The sequence below is a fragment of the Pavona decussata genome, unplaced genomic scaffold, assembly GCF_977016875.1.
Source record: "Pavona decussata unplaced genomic scaffold, jaPavDecu1.1 SCAFFOLD_133, whole genome shotgun sequence".
NCBI lineage: Eukaryota > Metazoa > Cnidaria > Anthozoa > Scleractinia > Agariciidae > Pavona > Pavona decussata.
The window spans coordinates 1287812-1307167 of record NW_028145546.1 but is presented as its reverse complement, the minus strand read 5'-3'; the positions used below and the strand labels follow the sequence as shown (position 1 = coordinate 1307167).

At 40.0% G+C, this 19356-nt stretch overlaps 2 protein-coding genes across 3 annotated transcripts; both read right to left on the bottom strand.

The window, feature by feature from the left end:
* Nucleotides 1-1890: 1890 nt before the first annotated feature.
* LOC146468098 (uncharacterized) lies at nt 1891-7472 on the bottom strand. The gene is made up of 4 exons (XM_085124958.1): nt 7159-7472; nt 4721-6207; nt 3702-3804; nt 1891-3052 (listed from the first exon to the last, which is right to left on the bottom strand). Exons 1-4 carry the CDS (start codon nt 7433-7435, stop codon nt 2616-2618), a joined length of 2304 nt encoding a protein of 767 aa, XP_084981084.1. The 5' UTR covers nt 7436-7472; the 3' UTR covers nt 1891-2615.
* Nucleotides 7473-9738: 2266 nt separating this feature from the next.
* Nucleotides 9739-19344, bottom strand: LOC146468097 (uncharacterized). 2 transcript variants are annotated; one of them, XM_085124717.1, is made up of 4 exons: nt 18936-19344; nt 15672-17282; nt 13984-14234; nt 9739-12840 (listed from the first exon to the last, which is right to left on the bottom strand). In XM_085124717.1, exons 1-4 carry the CDS (start codon nt 19195-19197, stop codon nt 12619-12621), a joined length of 2346 nt encoding a protein of 781 aa, XP_084980843.1. In that variant the 5' UTR covers nt 19198-19344; the 3' UTR covers nt 9739-12618. The 2 variants fall into 2 exon arrangements, with proteins under 2 accessions (XP_084980843.1, XP_084980844.1); XM_085124718.1 differs by having other exon boundaries at nt 15672-17279.
* Between the last annotated feature and the right edge of the window lie 12 nt (nt 19345-19356).

Genomic DNA, 19356 nt, shown 5'->3' with positions numbered 1-19356 from the left:
AGTTGTCAGTTAACCCCATCCAGACCCTCTGACCAGCCTTAGGAACTGGGCTGATGCTCGCTGCTCATGTTTTCCAAAGAAAAACAAATACGACGCGCGGTATGTCGCGGATAGGTGAGAATGTTTGTTGAGGTTTGACCCAGAAATTCATTCATTCATTCATTCAATCATTTTTTTGTTCAATCATATTTTCGTTCTTTGGCTGAAATGTCACGTCACGCATTCCTCCCCAAGTGGAGAATGACGTGACGAGCTAAAGAAGCTAAGTTCTTCGTAGGAGGCTACATAAAGTTAAAACGCGAGCGTCACGATTCTGAAGCTTTTGTAGTCTACCAGCGGTGAGTGATAATAATCGATACTGAACTGAACCCTGTCACGTTGTTATCCGAAAATGGTCAACTGGAATAAAGTTAAGTTTTGAAAGTTCAAATGTTCAATGCTTTACTGTGTTATTTTACTCCAGTGTAGAGTACAGGTTCGCGGTGGCATGTAATATTGAAGTCCTGGGTTAGAGTCCTGTTCTGGGCGTTGTCGCGTGATACTCGGCCTCGGCCTTCACCAGTTGGGATTTTTAACCTGTTATGTTTAGCTTGGCTTATTTATTTCCAATTATTTGAGTGAGGTGCCAGTAAACTAGTTTTGGTAGCTAAATGCACGTCAATCCGAGAAACCCAAGTCGACGTCCGTTTTTATGCGGCTGTCCTTGTGTTTGATAAAATTGTTAGTCACATCACTGTATAAAACGTTGGAGGTATGCACGAGGGCGAACGTCAATTTACAAATTAAGGAGCCATGCACCCGGGCCAAGACGCGGAATCTTGGCCCGAGTGCATGGCGCCGGGTGCGTGGTGAACTGGTGTATGTGACTTTTCAAGGATTTAAGTTTACCTGCGATCAGCCCGCAGTAAACCACTGATAGAACATGAAACAGACAGCACAATAACCAAAAATATAGAACCGGTGATGGCAGAATAGAATTTTTAAATTCTAACTTAAAAGTTAGGTTTCGTCTGGCATCGGCGTCAGTTTCAATCATCAGGTAGCGTTCGTAGATTTTCCAATTTTCCTTGTCAGGGTTCAGTATATATCGTTTTAGCGTTGTTTGATTGGTCTTGATTGCTTCTGAGTCAGGTTTTTCTAAGGTTTTTGAGAATTTGAGAAATCCGTAACAGCAGAACCAAGATGAATTATGACGATGTGCGACGCTATCAACCATTTTTGCGGGCTTAAATAAAAATGGTTTTGACAAGGAAACAACTTCAATGGTATAAAGTGTGACAAAGTTTGTACGCTCATTAAGTTATGAATAAAATGAATAATCTGCCCACCTATAGAACTGTTTTAGTCTCCTCAATTAATAGGGCACTTGTGCTTGGCTATTAAGATTTGAGACTCAAATAAAGTTTTTATAATTGTTAATATTAAATAACAACACCAATTGAAGTTACACACAAATCCATGCTTTTCAGTATTTTGTATATGATTCGTTCTTTTACATGATTTTAATTCTGCACAACTGTTGTTTTTTCCTATTTTGTATTTCCCTATTTCTGTAAAATCTACTAATTTTAATAAGGTGATTCTTGAGACAGGGCATGCTTCCAGTCCTCTTTTTCAAAGGAAAAAAAAACCTGAAACAAACTGAACAATATACCTACATGGAACAAGCAACCCAAACTACAAGGAAACAGAAAAAAATAAAATAAAACAGATAAACAGTTCAAGATATATTGTTCAAGATAACGGGTTAGTTTCTAAAGAAACGGTGGTGCTTGGTCGTTGGGGTAGTGTTTTATCAACAGAGTTAACAGGGTAATTTGGCCCTCACAGAAAAATTCGAGAGTTGAAGTTTCCAGCGTTATTCCTTCGTGAGGACAAGTTGTCGGTTAGTTTTCTTCTTCTTCTTTTTTTTTTTTTCAACTGGCTGGTTTGCTTCCGGCCACTTGAGATCTTTAACCTGTTATGTTAAATTTGATTATTTTTTTCAAGCCCGTTATTCACTTATGTCCAGAAATGTACCTAGCCCCGAATTTGGGTACTTTATATGCGACACACCTATTTGTCGTCTTCATGACTTATGTTTGACCATAGTCAGTAAAGGAGACTGGTTATGAAAGTCGGCAATAGTCAAAAGCAAAAACAACGGTGTTGCAATTTAGGTTGAAAGCTCCCTGACAGTGCACAACCTTTTGTTTTTTGGTCGCACATTCAGACTGAATAAATTAAAGGTATGTTTCTATTGCACAGTTTTTTCAAATAAATTGGAGTGCTATTGAGCGTTGTCACCTTTGTGCACCTTCAAGGGCAAAAAAGGCCAACAAAAACCTAAACCAAAGGAAGAATGTGGGGCTTCATAACCATTGCCCTTTATTAACTATGGTTTGACAGAATTTTTTGTGTTTTAGTAAGAATTTAGGGTAGGGAACACTTTGTTTTGTCTATCATACTGTTCATGCATCTCATTAGCAAGCATTTCTTTCTGAGTGGAGTGCCTGTAAACGAATTTGGAGTATCTAAGTGCAATTACACTTCACTTTGTGAAGAAGCTATCTGGGTAAATATTGATTAAAAGTAAAAAACACAACCTAGGCCAGTATTACAAACACTGGTCACGTTTATTTTGGTTGAACTTGGCTGACCATCATGGCTGAAATTCGCTCCATTTTTGCCCGCGTGTTCATCGTGCTCTCATGGTCACTGCCTAAAACGTCCTTTTGGATTTGAAGGGCGTTTTCAAGCTCCTCTAAAGCTAATTTGAATTCTTTTTTAATCTCCAACACTTCACTGAGATCAACATGCGAGCGAGCAGTATCCTGATGGACCCCCAGCAGCTTAATTCGCAACTCCAGGGCTTTCTTGCTGTAATCCGTAGCTTTGTTAACCTTGTCAAGCTCTGAGGTTCCATCGGCGAGGGCCTTGTACGAACCAGCAATGTATCGCAGGATTGAAGCAGTCCATGGGTGGTCCCCAAGCTCAGCTTCGTACACTTGCAAAGTTTTCTTCTCCCAGATGTCAATGGCTTTTTGATGCTCGCCACGCTCTCGATAAGTATCTAAAGGGAGAGTATAAAATAGGTAAAAATTCAACCTGCTAAATATTTCATCAGTTCATGCGCTTGAATCGTTAGTGTGCTTTTCGTGATATAACACGATCTTAGTGTACGCCAGCAGGTCTTGGTCCCTGCATTACCATACATCTGATGAGAAATTTAATCGTGGCAAACAAAAATTGTAGTGAATTCAAAGAGACCACCACATTTAATCAATACAGCAAATATGTTCAGAATATCATAACCAAAAAAATTCGAAGATCCTTTTTAATCTGCCATACACTTCCACTTTCCCTGAGAGCACTTAGGAAAACCCAATTTAAACTCGAAATTCTGAATAATGAAGGTGACTACATTGGAGCGTCCGAGATTGAGTTACGAGCCTTGGAGTTCAAATTCAAGTAGCAATGTTTTTGTTCTTGGTACGATGCCGTTATTCAATTACGCTTGCACACTACACAACAAGATCGCGACAATCAACTGCATGATTAACCGTAGATTGTTTGACGGTTGCCTGTTTTATCGGCTTCTTTGAAGTAGTCTCGAATAGCTAAAGACTGCCTGTGGGTTTTCAAGTGTTTTCCAATGAGTTTGAAATTGCTGTTGTTGTTTTCAGTTAAGTTTGCAATGACAATGAAGTGCAAATTCTTACTTCCAAGATCACAATAACCAGCTGCTACATACAGAGGAAGACCAAGGCTTTCTCTCATATCAATTCCTTGTTGGATAAACTCGCGCCCTTTTTCGTTTTCACCCTACAACAGACAAGATAATAAGAAAAATTACATTTCAAAATGGAGGTTCGGCATTTATACTCTGGGTGTCGAGACTGCTTGCGTTGTTTCTGTTTACAGTCGATCTCTTAATTAGCCGACGACGACAGCAACGAGAACATTGCTCTCTGAACACTGGTTCGAAGTGCACTGTGCACTTAAGTACATTTCTTTGCCGTTCTCTACAAAATAACAACGTGAAATGACGCATTCAAGGTTTTATGGAGAACGTGAATGAGCTAGCATGATGATAAATTTTCCCTTTTCTTTCTGAACTTTAAAGGCGCCCCGACAACGTTAGCTCCTCGATAGTTCGGCCACATTCACAAACTAAATGAGTAAAAGTTAACGCGAATTTATTCAGAAATCACTTTTATAATTTTAAGCTCCGTTTTCGTTGGCGTCGTTGCCACCTCTGCGAAGAAAAACCTCTGGTAACCAGGGTACGGTGTGAAAGGAAGGGAAGTTTGCTCTATAGTCCCTCACCTCTCATATGAAATACTCGAAAATCCGATAAAAATGCAGGAAGGTATCCCCGTGATGGATTAGCATTCCATCTTGGGGATGCCGTGATCATCAAATTCCAATTCTATCTGGATCATGGTCAAGCCCTTTATCATGAGCCTCGGGCTCGGGACTTTGTGCGGCAAGCTTTCCCCGCGTTATTGACATTTAATAAATTACTTTACACTGTCAGTAATCTTGTATGCTGCAGTGCGCTGGTTAGAGAGCACATGTTTGTTTAGCTGCCAGTCTCCACAATCTACAATTCTAGAGGGAATTGATCTCGTCCTGTTTCCTGGATCCCAAGGTATGCATACTTCTCACATATCATCGGAAAAATTCGAGTCACTTTGTTTATATATCGTTTCAATTTGAATAACAGTAATTCTGTTACCTGAAGTGAGTAGCACAATCCGAGCTTGCAGATATTGATCGTATGCGTCTCACGTTTTTGCTGCTCCTCTGGAAGTCCCATACGGATGTCATACGCCCGCTGGAACATTTTAAAAGTACGCTGGTCACCCTTTCGGTGCGCCACATCACAAAGACGACGAAACCCTAGTGAGGTTAGACTGTCTGCAAGTCTCCTTTTGTCACCAGAAACTTCGGTAATGTCGCAGCACAGTTGATACAGTTTAGTGCACTCTGATGGTGGCGATAACACTTTGGCCAAGAAATCCAGGACCTCTGTACTGTTGGCCACGTCTATGCCAAATGTCCTCTCATCTGTGCTGCTTTGGTCCTGCAGACAATTCGTTAATGCTTCCATGATGTTTGCTTTATCTTTCCTAAACAAAGAGATGGCTTCCATGGAGTCTTTGCTGATGAACTGTTTGCTTAATCTTTTCAGCAAACCAAGGAAGTGGTGATTAAACTTCTGCTGGGCAGCATTGCCTACATCCTCCAATTCCAGTGTCTCCTTCTCAGCTCGGCAATACTCACGGACCAATGGATGCAAGACGACCATTTCACCGTTCATCTTTTGCAAAAGAGAGCACTTCACCATCTTTGTTTTGACTGCCTCCGGCTCCAAGTGATCATCAAAAAGAAACTCTATATCTTTTCCACAAAATGCTGATGGAAATACCGATACTATGACAAGATTTTTTACTAGTTCTGGGGGAGACCTTTTCAGGAATTGACCCAATGTATCGTAAACATCTTTTGCACTAGCCTTCAGGAGTCGTATTGGGTTTTCTCTAAGCCCTTGGATTAAAACTGCTGGGCTGAAGGCATCTTCGAGTAAGCACGCACAGTGGACAAGAAGCAGTGGTATTCCTCCACAGAGTTCGCAGAGTTCCTTGCCATGCTCTTCAAAGTTTTCAGCTGATTCCTGAAGTAAACTGAGGGACGAGTCGGAGTCCAAAGGCTGAAGACGTACTTTATGTATGTTCAATGAGGCGAGGCCTACATCCTCTCGAGTAGTGATAATTATTTGAACTTTAGGGGCATACTTCGTTAGGTATTCTGCAAGGCCATCAAATTCCTTTCCCTGTATGTCTTCTGTGCTGTCCAGGACGATAACTATGTCTTCTTGGAGCTCCTTTAGCCTGCGCTTAGCTATGGATAGAAGATCGTGCCTTTCCGATAAGCGCCGACCGCTTATCCGACGAAGGATCTCGCCGCAGACATCCGTGAGGTTGTTTTGCTTTTCAATGAAAAGAATTGATTTTCCTTTTCCAAGTAGATCATGACTGACGCGAATTGCAACTTGTGTCTTCCCCATCCCAGGGAGAGCAACAATCACAACCATGCGGGAAGGATTTGCAACCTGCGTGAGTTTTTTAATAATTCCATCCACAGTTTCTTCCCTTCCTTTGAAGTGCGCTGTTAGGCAGGGTAGATTGTTCACCTGGCTGGTGTTTGGTGAAGATAACGGTCCTAGGGAGGAAATTGAACGAATCACTGATTTATTGCCTTAAGACCTGGGAAATAAAGTCAAATCGAAGGTAATTTTAGTGTCCTTAGGGGCTTCTTCAGAAAAAAGCAGATACGATCGTCAACTTTAATATTCTATTTTGAGAGCATCAAGGAAGCAAATGAGTCGAGGGTACAAATTTGACCCGGAAAAGAAAATTTGACGCAAACTTCTTAACCCAGCCATCAGTACAGTGCAAGCAGAAATACACGGCTCAATGGTCACTCTCTCACTCTCCACCCTCAGCTCCCAACTGAGATATAACGCCATAGTTCTCATCTTCGCAGTATCTGTCGTAAACCGCACCGGGTAGATCTTAATCAACTGCAGATTGAAAACTAGGCGGTCATCATCATTTATATGGGCATGAAACGTACGTGACTCTTTCACATGTCATTGAATCAGACAAATAGAGACAATAGATATATGTAAATGTCTAGGAGCGGAAGACGTAACATAATAGCCCACCTAGGTAACTCGGAGACTAATTTACAGCAAAATGCGTGTTTTAGTTTACCAAAGAAAAGACAAAACCCCTAAAGTTCGGCATGTAAAACGGCTCCTATGTGAAGCATTACCAACTATTAACTGTCCCTAACATACAAACATGAATACCAAGTTAAATTTTTCAACTGTGAAATCTGCGACCCACTTCGAACGATACGCATGGTCTGTTCGTATCATGTTATATAGTACAAAATTATTCGGCCCCTTGACTGAAACGCGTTAGATTTCATAAGGCAGGATTTTGCTTTATAAAATTAAACACTGTCAAGGATTCTAATCCTGAATAGATTAGCAGACAACAATCCTTGGCTACTTCGTAGCACTTGGCTCGTGGCAGATGCGTGGTCATTATCATGAGTGAGCACAGAAAAGATGCAACCTGTTTAATATAACCTGATCAATCTTACCCAGTTCCTCCATGACAACACTGGCAAGCCGGATATTCTCTGTCTTTTCCAGAAGGGAAACCAAATACGTTACGTCTCCAGGAACAATTTTACCCCGATTGAGCAGGATGCTTAAAAATTCTCGTGGTTCGTTGATCGACTCAAGTTCACCCCTCGGCAAATCGCACACAAATTTCATGTCCTCCAATACACCATGTGTTATTTCTTTGGCTATTTTGAGCAATTTATAATTGAACTCTGGGTCCTTCTTGACAGTTCTTAGTGTAGACATCGCCATGCTTGGCGATCTGTCGACGGAACTGAACCGAGCCAGTTTCACGGAAAAACCACAAAGGATAAGTTGGAAATATGGAATGCTGGATTGGAACTCGGAACCGGAATCCTTGGAATGATCATAATTAAAAATGAAATACTCAAAATAATAAATCAATTAATAAAATACTACTAATAATAAAAAAGAAATTCATGCCCTGCAAAACTGCTCAACGCCCCCACCCCCCACCCCCCTCTAGAAATAAAATGTTCCATCCCTAAAGACCGCCGCTGGTTGTAGGCTAGGCAGGTCCAAAAACGTCAACAATCTATAAAAGGCTTAACGGTTCACCACACTACGAGCTGAAACCTCCCTACTCTTTAGGTAAAAATTCGTTTTTTTTCTATTTCATACTCAGTACAAAGCTTGCTTGCACGATTTTTTTAGCACTTTTCACGTGGAGGCAGGAATTCCTGGCCGAGAAAATGTTTTGAGATCCAACCACCACCCCCCCCCCCCCCCCCCCCATTCAGCCAATGATCCGTCCATTTATACAGTAAAAGTACAGGAATGTGTAGAGTGTAGAAAGCGTTTTTCGCGCGCAAGAGCCCCATATTGCGGGCATCCAGAATACGGAAATCGGCTTCTTAGTGCAGAACGCGACGGCGGATATGTGTCTTTAAATTCATTCTTGTTTGTTAATTGTTCTGTCTTTTGTTGTTAGTTTTTTATTTGTTTATAATTATTTTTTATTTACTTTTCTTAATTAATTTATTATTTTGAGTATTTCTTTTTTATTTATTTTTTTATTATGGTCATTCCGTGGATTCTGAGAATTCCGGTTCCTGGAATTCCGAATTCCGGCTTTTCAATTTTCTAACCTAACTAAACAAAGCTATCAGCTGGTTTTTTCCTCTCTCGTCGTGGCCTTGGGGCGCATATCACCAACCCACAAATCTCCAGCTTACAGTGTACAAACTGAGCGTTCAGGAGTTGCCACAATGTCATCAGTGCTGCGCGTGACTCGAAACGATGAGTCACGCATGCATGTTCTTTTCAACGAGATGGGAAACTCAAACTCACCTCAACTGGCGTCAACTCGTAACTCGGTAAATAACCGATCCCCTCACTGACATCCCAATACCGTGTCGTCGAAACGTACGTGCTGGAACAATCAACCAAAAAACACTTCCCGTACATGAAACTTCAAACGTTACTGTGAAGTACACCCGGAGGTGGGGGGGGGGGGGGTACTCCCTTATATGGGCTGTATAGGTATGTGCGGGGACAATGGGTATGGTTTTTCAGCGGCTTTGGTCATAAATAAATAGGGTATCGATTTTAGTCATTTTGCCGCCATTTTGGTAATAAATAGGGTATCGATTTTTGCAGTCTAGTCTTGAATTCGCTTTATTTATTCATTTATTTATTTATTTTTGAAGAAGCTACGTAGCTATGCTAAACCAGATTTCCTGTATAAATAAATAAATAAATAAATAAATAAATAAATAAATAAATAAATAAATAAATAATAAAAAATTAATTAATTAAAAAAAAGCTACTTCTTCATCATAATCTTTACGGCAACTGTGTACGTACCGCAACGGCTTGTCACGCGCTCCGGTCAGGCGCTGGGCTCCAGGGGTTTTTGAACTGAAGTTGACCGGGTCATAAATAGGGTATCAAATTTTTGGTCAGGTCACAAATAGGATAGGGAAAATCGCAGATTTTGGTCATAAATAGGGTAAGGGTTTTGGGAAGCGGGCCGCACACCCCTATCCAATATTTTGGGAGTACCCCCCACCCCCCCCCCCCCGGGAAGTACAAATCGTATCCTTTCTTCAAATGGCCACCCTAGGGCGCTTTTGCCCAAACTGAGCAGGTCGAACACATATTCGTGAGTGAAAATGTAAGATTCAGCAAGCGTAAAACAAAAAGCTACCACGGTAAGACTTGCACGGTTCGCCCCTCGCCCCTGACTGATGGCGTGCGCAGACAGAGCCCCCCCCCCCCCCCCCCCCCCAATCGCAAACAGTGAATAAGCACTGTGAATAAGCTCCTTAGTGGCAAAGGAATATCGCAGTAAGGAATGAACCGTTCACGTCTTGGGGAGGAATAGGAGGCTGGCTTCGCACACAATCAGTCAAGGGTGAGGGGTGAACTGCGCACGTCTTGGGGAAGGGAAGGGGATGGCTGGCTCCGCACGTCAACAAACTAAGCGTATTCAATTACTACGGGAGAAGGACAGTCCAAAATCCACGCACAAATCTTAACAAGAAAGCTCTTAATCTACGCTTATTCCAATAAGTGAGGTTCTTGTCTACAGATATCTCATATCGAAATATTTTATTACCGTGACATCAGTCACATCTTACAAGTACAGATATATTAATAGTTGGAACTTTTACATATCTATTGGTTTTTTATCGCTTGTCCTATAGCATTTTTTTTTTTTTCGTTTCAGAAAGTTTGTTTATCTTTTGGCTTTCTTTAAAAAGATATAATTAAGTGTCAGCACACACTCCTAAGCAATCGACTTCGTACACAAACTAACAGCCACAGGTGCTGCGCGCCTTGCTGGCTGAGTTCAAGAAGCGTACTCGTCTAAGTACTTAATACTGAGCGAAACAATTTCACAATTACAAACCATCCATGGATTGTTCAATAGGCCATTTGCAGCTAACGGTCGCATGGTACAGAATCCGCCACGATGGAGAGTACGTTTCGCACTGGAACATCCAAAACAAAACGACTTCTGATCCAGTCAAACTTGAATTTTCTTTGTTTTGAATGTCCCAGTCCATAGCTTGCTCTCTAGGATGGTGGATTTTGTACCACGTCACCGTTAGCTGCAAAGGGTCGATTATTAATTCAACACCAGAAACATTTTTGCTGTATTTTTCAGCAATTTGTCCTCCATCTACAGTGGAACCCCATTTTACTACCACCTTGTCATTTTCTTGTCCAAAAAAACTTTTTCTTTCGACCACTCCGATTGAAGAGGCCACATTATTGCGGCCCGTCAGTGGTGGTATTGACAGGGTGTAAAATCGCTCAACTGAAGATTTTGGGTGTCTGTTGTGTAATGATTTGATTTGCCTAACCTGTGAAAAAATGGGATGGCAAGCCAATACAACGTCATTCCTAAGCAGCTATATAATCCTCGTCAAAAGCGTTCAAACAGCTTTCCAGTTTGTACGCCCACAACTGTCCTTGACAATGTTATTATATCCCATAGGCACTGTTCTCCGTACTAATCTAAATTGTTGTGTCTGCGTGCGTATGGGGGGAGGGGGAGGGGGGAAGGGGAGCGTGGAGGAGATCACTTCCGCTAGCCCTGACTCTAAACTGCTTCGAATCCAACATTTCACAAGACGTCCTAAGAGCTTTTGACGAGGATTGCAGGTTTACTGGCACCTATTTACACAGCTTAGTTAAGTCATTATAATTATTACTCAAATCATGATAACCATTTAAATAAAAACGAGCAACGAGTACAGTGTATGCAATTGCAATAACTTGTGAAGTCATCTTGTAACGTAGGTTTCTAGTTCTTTCCTACAAACATTGGCATGTGTTGCATTTCTTACATGAAAGGAATACTGTTACCTATTTTCAGTATTCAGTTTTCAGTAAAGTGTACAATTTTTCTGCTAGTTTCCTAAAAATACACTACAACAACGGTATGTGGAAAAATCCATAAAAATGACTGGTTTGTTTACCGTTGATGAAAAATCTCCCTTGGTTTTCTAAGATCATTTTTGTCCGACAAAAATTATATATAGTTTAAACTTAAGCACAGCTTTAACCTCAAAACGTGAGCATTCCTACGAGTTTAGATTTCAGCCTATTTCTTGTTATGTTTGTTTATCTGTGATGTGTTTTCTCTCTCTTAATTGAGACCCTGGCTGCAATTTCTGTAGCCCGCCTTCGCGCCTACAGACTTAGAAAACAGAGCGTAATTTCGGCAAAATGCAAGCAGAGCAGAGAGAGGGAAGACACGCCCAGACTGCTGCGCCTGCTACATGGCGTAAATTTACGGTTTCTTTTTGTTATTTATTTATAATTTCTGAAAAGCAATTCGAACAAGATTTTCAGACTGTTACTTAAAATTCAATTTCGCACTTTGCGTTAGAATCCTTTGTTATGTTTCATAAGCTTTAGCCTTGATCTCCGTGTGGGATCGAGTTCCCTTTATTTGAACGCGCGTTACTGGGACTAGAGAAGTGTTGTTATAAGTACTCAAGTGTTTTATCATCACTTGAGATCTTTTTTTCTTAGTGAAGCAATTTTGTAAATCGAGTTGTCTTTCTGGAGGCTAAATTGGGCTTCTTTTATCCGCTACGTTGGCCTACTATCGAGGTATTTTATTATTTTCCTGTTCTATTCGTCGTAATGTTGTTAATTTTCGGTAGCTACCATTTGTACATCGTATATTTCGTTTCTTTGTGTTTTAGAACCTGTACCTCAAAATTGTGTCACGTCAGTGTATCTCGATTTGTGCAAGCGCAGTGATCTATTTTAATAAACGTAAACTATTGGGAGTTTACACTCCGTTTCCTTGTAATCACACTTAAACAAACAGTGAACCTGTTTAAAACTTTAGCCAAGGTCTGCCTTTTGTGCTACCACACTTCTATACAATTCTGTGTTAACTTCTGTCCCAGGTCTGCCTTTCGTGCCATCACACGTGCAGAAACCCGTTTTAAAGTTTTAACATACAGCCTCAAGTCTGTTGTCCGTGTAATTAATCACACTTGCATACAAGTCTGTTCCAGCTAAGCGTTAATTTTGCTATACAAAGTCAAAGGTCCCGGGTTCAAGTCTCGCTCTGACCACTCAGATTTGTTTCACGGTAGCCGTGTTTTCAAATCCAAGAGCACGCTTTGTAAATAGCCAACTGGTTTGCCTCCCACCAGTTGGGATTTTTAATGAATGTTACGTGCAGTTTGCATATCTATTTCACTAATTTATAGTGTCCCCAATTAGCGCCACAGCGCTAAATATTTAGACACTTAACTTAAGTCATTTATTTCACTAAACACTTCCAGTGTAATTGCGTTCACACATAAATCAGTCCAGTGTTTCACACATTAATCAGTCCTAAGCTTCACCCTTGACATACTGAGCGCTCCAGGGTAATCATACCTGCTGTCCTACTTACTAATCAGTTTACAGCTTTTAAGCTTTAAACAAATACATACAAATCAGTCTTCAGGTTGTGGTTCGTCAATGGACGACGTTCTTTCATCTGCCAGAAGCTCCTCATGCTTAGCTTCTTCGTGTCGTCCGAGCCTTTCCAGGACATGCGCAATCTGTCTGTGTGAGCGCACTGTCTCCTGGTGATTTCCCAGAACCTTTTCTTGGATGGCTAGGGCACTTCTAAGTGCAACCATAGCTTCATTCAGATCACCTTCGATTGCTAACACCTATGAAAACAAGAACATTTCAGAACAAACGAAACTCGGAAGACACAAACTAACTCTTTAAGCTCTGACAGTGATCAGCATCAAATTTCTCCTTGTAATATCAATGCTTAGTCAATCCCTGAGATCATGAGAATTAAGGATATGATCGCCCAAGGTGAATTTTCTTCTTGTTTTCATAACTTCTCCCCAGTACTTTAATAAGAAAAGTATGGGGAAAAGATAGGAGAATTTGTTCTTTGATATTTAGAGTTAAAGGGTAAAACACGTGCATACAACAGGTGTCTCTTAGCAGTGGGATCATGTAATATCTATGAACCCTGTTATGGTTCCTTGATTTCGACTTCACAAATAATAATAATAATAATAATAATAATAATAATAATAATAATAATAATAATAATAATAATAATAATAATGCAGAGACATGCAAAAATTAACAATAAAAACCGACATTTTGGTGTCTTCATGACGCCATTGTCAAGGAGAAATAAAAAATTACAGAGTCTGCGGCAAGGTGTAACAATAAATTAGCATATAGTGTGTGTGTGTGTGTGTTATTGTTACACCTTGCCGCAGACGCTGTAATTTTTTATTTCTCCTTGACAATAGCGTCATGAAGACACCGAAACGTCGGTTTTTATTGTTAATTTTTGCATGTCTCTGCATTACCAAATCCTTATTGATAATAATAATAATAATAATAATGATAATGATAATAATAATAATAATAATAATAATAATAACAATAATAATATATAATAATAATAATAATAATAATAATAATAATAATAATAATAATAATAATAATAATAATAATTTAAAGGTCACATTGCATAATCCAAAGCTTAGACATTGCAAGAAAACAGGATAGGTTTTGTTAAGCTTGTGTCACGCATACACTAAAACTCCCCATGACTTTTCAGGAGCACATGCATCAAGGATTGATTTAAAGGAGGCTTCTTACCACATCTTCTTTTATAAGCATTAGCAATACATAACTATGTTACACATTAAGTTTCCTCAGTTGTCCTACTTTATCTAATCATTTTAACATTGCAAAACACTACATGGGTAATAAGCGTAGATAGCAGTCTATTAAAATGTGCTTCATCATCATCATTTGTGAATTTTACCAATAGTTACCTTTCCAAGGTCATAGTATGAGCGTGCTGTTTCTTGGTGATCACCAAGGGATTGTTTGCGCATGCGTAGTGACTCACGGATGTTCTTAATTGAGCTCTCATAGTCTTCAAGGGCCTGGTATGATGCTCCCATGTCTTCCATTAAGGTAGCTGTATAAGGATGATCACCTAGCAACTCAAGATACACTGGAAGTGATTTCTCCTCTCGGATTTTGTTGGCTTCACGATGAGCGTCATTGAATGCATAGGCAGCTAGAGGTACACAACAACAACCAAAAAATTAAGTTGACTTGAAATCAATTGGGACTGGAATAGAGTACTTGAGTGAAGATGTCACAAAAAATAAATTTCCGAAATTATGGGATTTGTTGAGATATTTTGAAAGAGCAAGATGAAAAATGCCTACTTGCCAAAAATCAGCATCTTATTGTAATTTGGGAGTATTGTTATGCTCCAACGACCCCATACAAATCCTTGTGATTTTGTCTCTGTTCTAAACTTAAACAGAGACAAAATTAGAAGGATTTGTATGGAGTCACTGGCGCAGTAAGTCCCAATATCTCACTCCCAAATTGCAATAAGATGCTGATTTTTGGCAAGTACCGTATTTTCTCGATTAAACGCCACCGGCGTTTATTTAAAATTTGGCAGTTTTGACCCGGCATTTTTTCGAGGCCGGCATTTAGTCGGGGTCCGGCGTTTATTAATGAAATGCAATTTTCAGCCATTTTTCCAGGTTGATTTATTATTACAGATCCTTGGAAACCTAGGGGCAGTTTGTTCGGATCCTCATGATTCAAACGACAGTGAGCACTACAACACAAGAAGGAAAGTGCGTCAATAATACAACCCGAACATGGATACATTGCTATATTTTATTTTGCTGTGCAGCAACTATCCCAGTTATGTTACGCCGTTTTTTTTCCTTTGAACGTTTATTAAAATACAAGAACAGTATACCGTACGTGGTATGTTGTAACAGTGCCATTCAAGAGGCTACTATATACTTGTAAACGGTCCTTGTGACCTCGACCCCTAATTAACGCCGGGGCCCCGATTAAACGCAACCGGCGTTTATTTAAAAATCGGCAGTTTTGACCCAGCGTTTAAACGAAGCCAGCGTCTAATCGGGGTCCGGCGTTTAATCGAGAAAATACGGTAGGCATTTTTCATCATGCTATTTGCAAACATCTTCACAAATCTCATAATTTCAAAAATTCAAATAGTTGTGATGTCACACTTAGTGACAAGATGCTGACAGTTATAGTCTTTTACTCCTGAAAAGTTGTTGAGCTGAATTCTTTGTTGCCTCATGTCCCATGGATTTTTACCAACTCATATGTACAGTAGATGAAAAATAACGATTTGAGCAACCTGTCATACATAGAAGCTAATTAACCCAGACAAAAGCAAGTGTCAGGAAGGCATCAGCCATGGAAAAATTGACCATTTCCCATGATTCCCCCCCCCCCCCCCCCACACACACACACACTACTTCTGAAGTTTCATTGACTTCCTATTAACTTTAGGATTATGTTTAAATTAGCACTCTTAGGCTAATACATATTAAGGTGCAATAATTATTTGCAACAATTTTAAGAACTTATGAACTGCTACATTTCAGTATTAATTAGGACCTACACTGAGAACAGTTTTCTTAAAAATTAAATTATTGACAAAAATGTTTACCTCCAAGATCTTTATATCCAACAGCAATGAAAATCTTATCATTCAGTTTCTCTCTGATCTGAATAGCTTTTCTAATGAGTGGGATGGCCTGGTCTAAATCCTTAGACTGCCCATAACAGCGGCCAAGTTTACTTAAACAAAAGGCACGGACAACTGAGGATTCGTCTCCAAGCTCTCTTTGTAACTTGTCAGCTTCTTTGAACCTAGCCACAGCAGTTGGACATGGCAGATGACAGGCACAGTGAGAAAGGATGCAGTATGCTTCAGCAGTCAAGCAATCGCTGTAACGCTTCCTGTCCCCATTTGCTTTGCAGAGGGCTGTGAATTGACCATAAACTGAGAGAAACTTTTCTTTTTGGAACACTTTGGTTAAGAATGGAGCAACATCAACTGCTGTGTCAATACACCTTTCCATCAAGTCCGGGTCACCTAGCGAGTCCTTCAAGGCCTGCCTTATGTTGCGACGATTGATCAGAAACTTCTCAGCTGCACTGCAACATTCCTTGCTCAGGAAAAGAGCATACAGCTCTTTCAGCATGATTAAATAATGAATGTTAAATAGCTTCTTAACTGATTGGTAGGTTGAAGACAAATTGTCCTCCCCGTGCATGTGATCAAGGCAAAAAGATTGGATAATGCGGTGGACATAATACTGCTTTGACAAGTAGTCAAACTGGAGCATTGAGTTAGCAACAAGATTTTGAAGCAACATTTCCAGTTTGTATTTGGAAAGGTTTCTGAGTAGAAAATGGGCATCAGAGACAGTGAATGTTGTAGGGAACACAGCTAAGGATATGAGAGCCACTTGCTGATCAGCATCCAGCCGACTAAAGCAGATTCCAAGACAGTTGAAAAGCTGATGGTTATGGGACAGTGAGGTGAGACTGAATGACTTGAGGGTTGATACTGGGCTCATCTCAAATTCATTTATCAGGGTTTTAGCATCAACTCCCTTCACCAGGAGAGATCCTGTAGTACGAAGAACTAATGGTACTCCACCACAGTGAAATGCCAGCTTTTTTGCATCATCTTCAGCTACGTTAGGATCCAGCGTCAAAAGCAACTCTTTAGCATGGTCAGGGCAAAGAGAATCTAAACGGAGTTCAAACATTTCTACAGAAAAAAATGTGATTGACTGGCGTGAAGTAATCAGGATTTTTACATGAGAAGCAGTTTCTGCAATCTCTTCAATGAAGTGACAAAACTCCTCTTTCACATGAGGAATCAGCAAATCCTCGGCATTATCCAGAATGATAACTGAGTGCTTAGTTAATGTACGGAGATAATGCTTTGCTTGTCGGATGGGATCTTTGCTGGACACAATTTGAAGAGCTCCAAGCAGGGAATTCACCAGGCCATTCAATGACCCCAAGTCTCGAAGTGAAACATAGTACACATTTGTTTTTCCTTGGGAGATTAGCTCATGCCCCACTTGTATGGCCACGGCTGACTTGCCAAAGCCCGGTGGTCCAGTAATAGACACTATCCTGGATGGGTCACTTGGGGCAAGTTTTTCCAGTATGTCAGAACATTGTCCTTTGCGACCCACAAAATTTGGCACTCTGCAAGGAATACCGCCCCAGTAAGTGAAAGCCTTGGTCACAGCACCTCCTTATGAAAAAACACAAGAAATTGAATGACTTTGGGATCATTAATCATTTACATGTACATAGGGAAAAGGGACTGGAGGAACTTTGTCTACATCCAACCGAAATGTTTGCTTTCTCCGTTCAGCATTCCATGTATTTTTGGATGACCCCCCTTCCCCCCACCCCCACCCCAGTTCCAAAAGCCAGGTTTTAGCATGACACCCCTCAAATGCAGATAGGTCAGTCTACTCCTCATAAAAAATGAATGTCCATTAGTCCAACTCTTGAGAGTGACTTTCCATTACAGATTCAACAATAAATTTTAAGGGAAAGTGTACACAGGGTTCTCATTAGAAGGTGGGACCCGGGTACCAGTACCAGGATACACAAGAGTCAGTACCTGCCTACTTTCAAACTTAACATACAGAAATTCAGTTCAAGTGTAATTTTCTGCCCAGCTACTCTCCTATAAGTGCCCCCCTACCTCAAAACTTAATGAAACCCCTGTGTACAAGCTAAATTTAAATTTTCAGAGGGGTGGTGGGGAGGTACTCTATAGCCAAAAACCTTCTTTGAGAGGAATATATGGATATTTTCTGGGACATTACATACTAACTTCAAAATTATGCTCGCTATCCTATGCACAAAAACCAATACTTTATTTTCTGAATCAACATAATTTTTTCCTAGTTGAAATGCCCACAGATGGCCCTATCATAGCATGCGAGACACGGCTATTTACAGATTTGAAGCTGTAGATTGTAGTGGCATAAAATTAATTATATCTAGAGCAAATCAAATTATACGTATTAATCTTTACTTTATGATTTCCTCAGTTTCCCTGTGTAAAGAGCCAAATTGTATGGTATTTGCACATGAAATTTGCTGATGATTGTGTCAAATGCATAGTGTGATGGTTTGTAAAAGCCATTATATTATTGAAATTCTCAAAAGTCAACAAGAGCACATCTGAATTGATGTGTCCTGGCTGGTTTAAATACAATTTTGTCATTTCTTTTTTCAGTATCCACTATCCTTATTTCATAACCACATACTGTGTATTAGGCTACCTGTGAAATGCCTTGACTTGGGTTAAAGATTTTCAGCCATAGACTGTATCCATCATTTCACCTACAACATCTAGATTGATGCCACACAAGTGTAAGACATTTTCACCTCCCCAAACAGTTTTCTGGATAATTTAAAATTATTGCAAAAGGCTTAAACATTTACATGTAATTTTAAGCATGCTGGTTATCAAGTTTATGATAATTTAGTCACAATTAGAGTTTTTTGAAAAGTGTCTGATGTGAGCAGCGTTCACTTGATCTCTGAAAATTTATTTTAACAATAAGCATAAAATAATTCTGAATAATTAAGACTGTTTTCTTTGGACTACTCCCCCCAAATCAGAAATACAGGAATTATGCAGTTCGATCTATATATACACCACTCATGAAACCCATGTGATCACCTGAACGCGGTGTACCGTTTATTTCAAGAAAATATTTTATCAATTTTCCATTCAGTCAACATTAAAACATGTTTTAGCTTATTCACATAGCCGTAGAATAATAAAACTACGTATACTGACTAGTCTTAAATACAAAGTTCCCCCGGAAAGTTATAAAGTCAACAAATTAACGATATTGAAATTGAAATTGAAAGTTCCTACCTTCAACACCCAGGAGACGATTCCTGAGGTCGTGCCGTGCAATGTGGAAGAGTAAAGACGATAGCGGGTCTTTATTTTCCTCGCTCAGATCACAGCAATGTATTAGCTCGAGAAATAACTCACGGGACCGAGTCACATTTTCAAGGCGACCTTCAGGTATGGTTCCTTGGCATAGAAACTTCAAGTTCTCAAAATCATCATCCGTTAGATCTCGTCCAATTGAGAGTAGCAAAGAGAGAAAAGCCGGGTCTCCTGACTCCATACGAAACCTGATGAACACGTACGAGGAATTTTTGTGAACACCTTGCGTGTCTGATCGATATTGAAATTTGTGGATTTGTGTCGCATACACCTTAGTTTCCAGTCTCTCCGAGTCAGATATAAATTTAATTTATTAAAATGTATTATAGTGCTGTCAAAA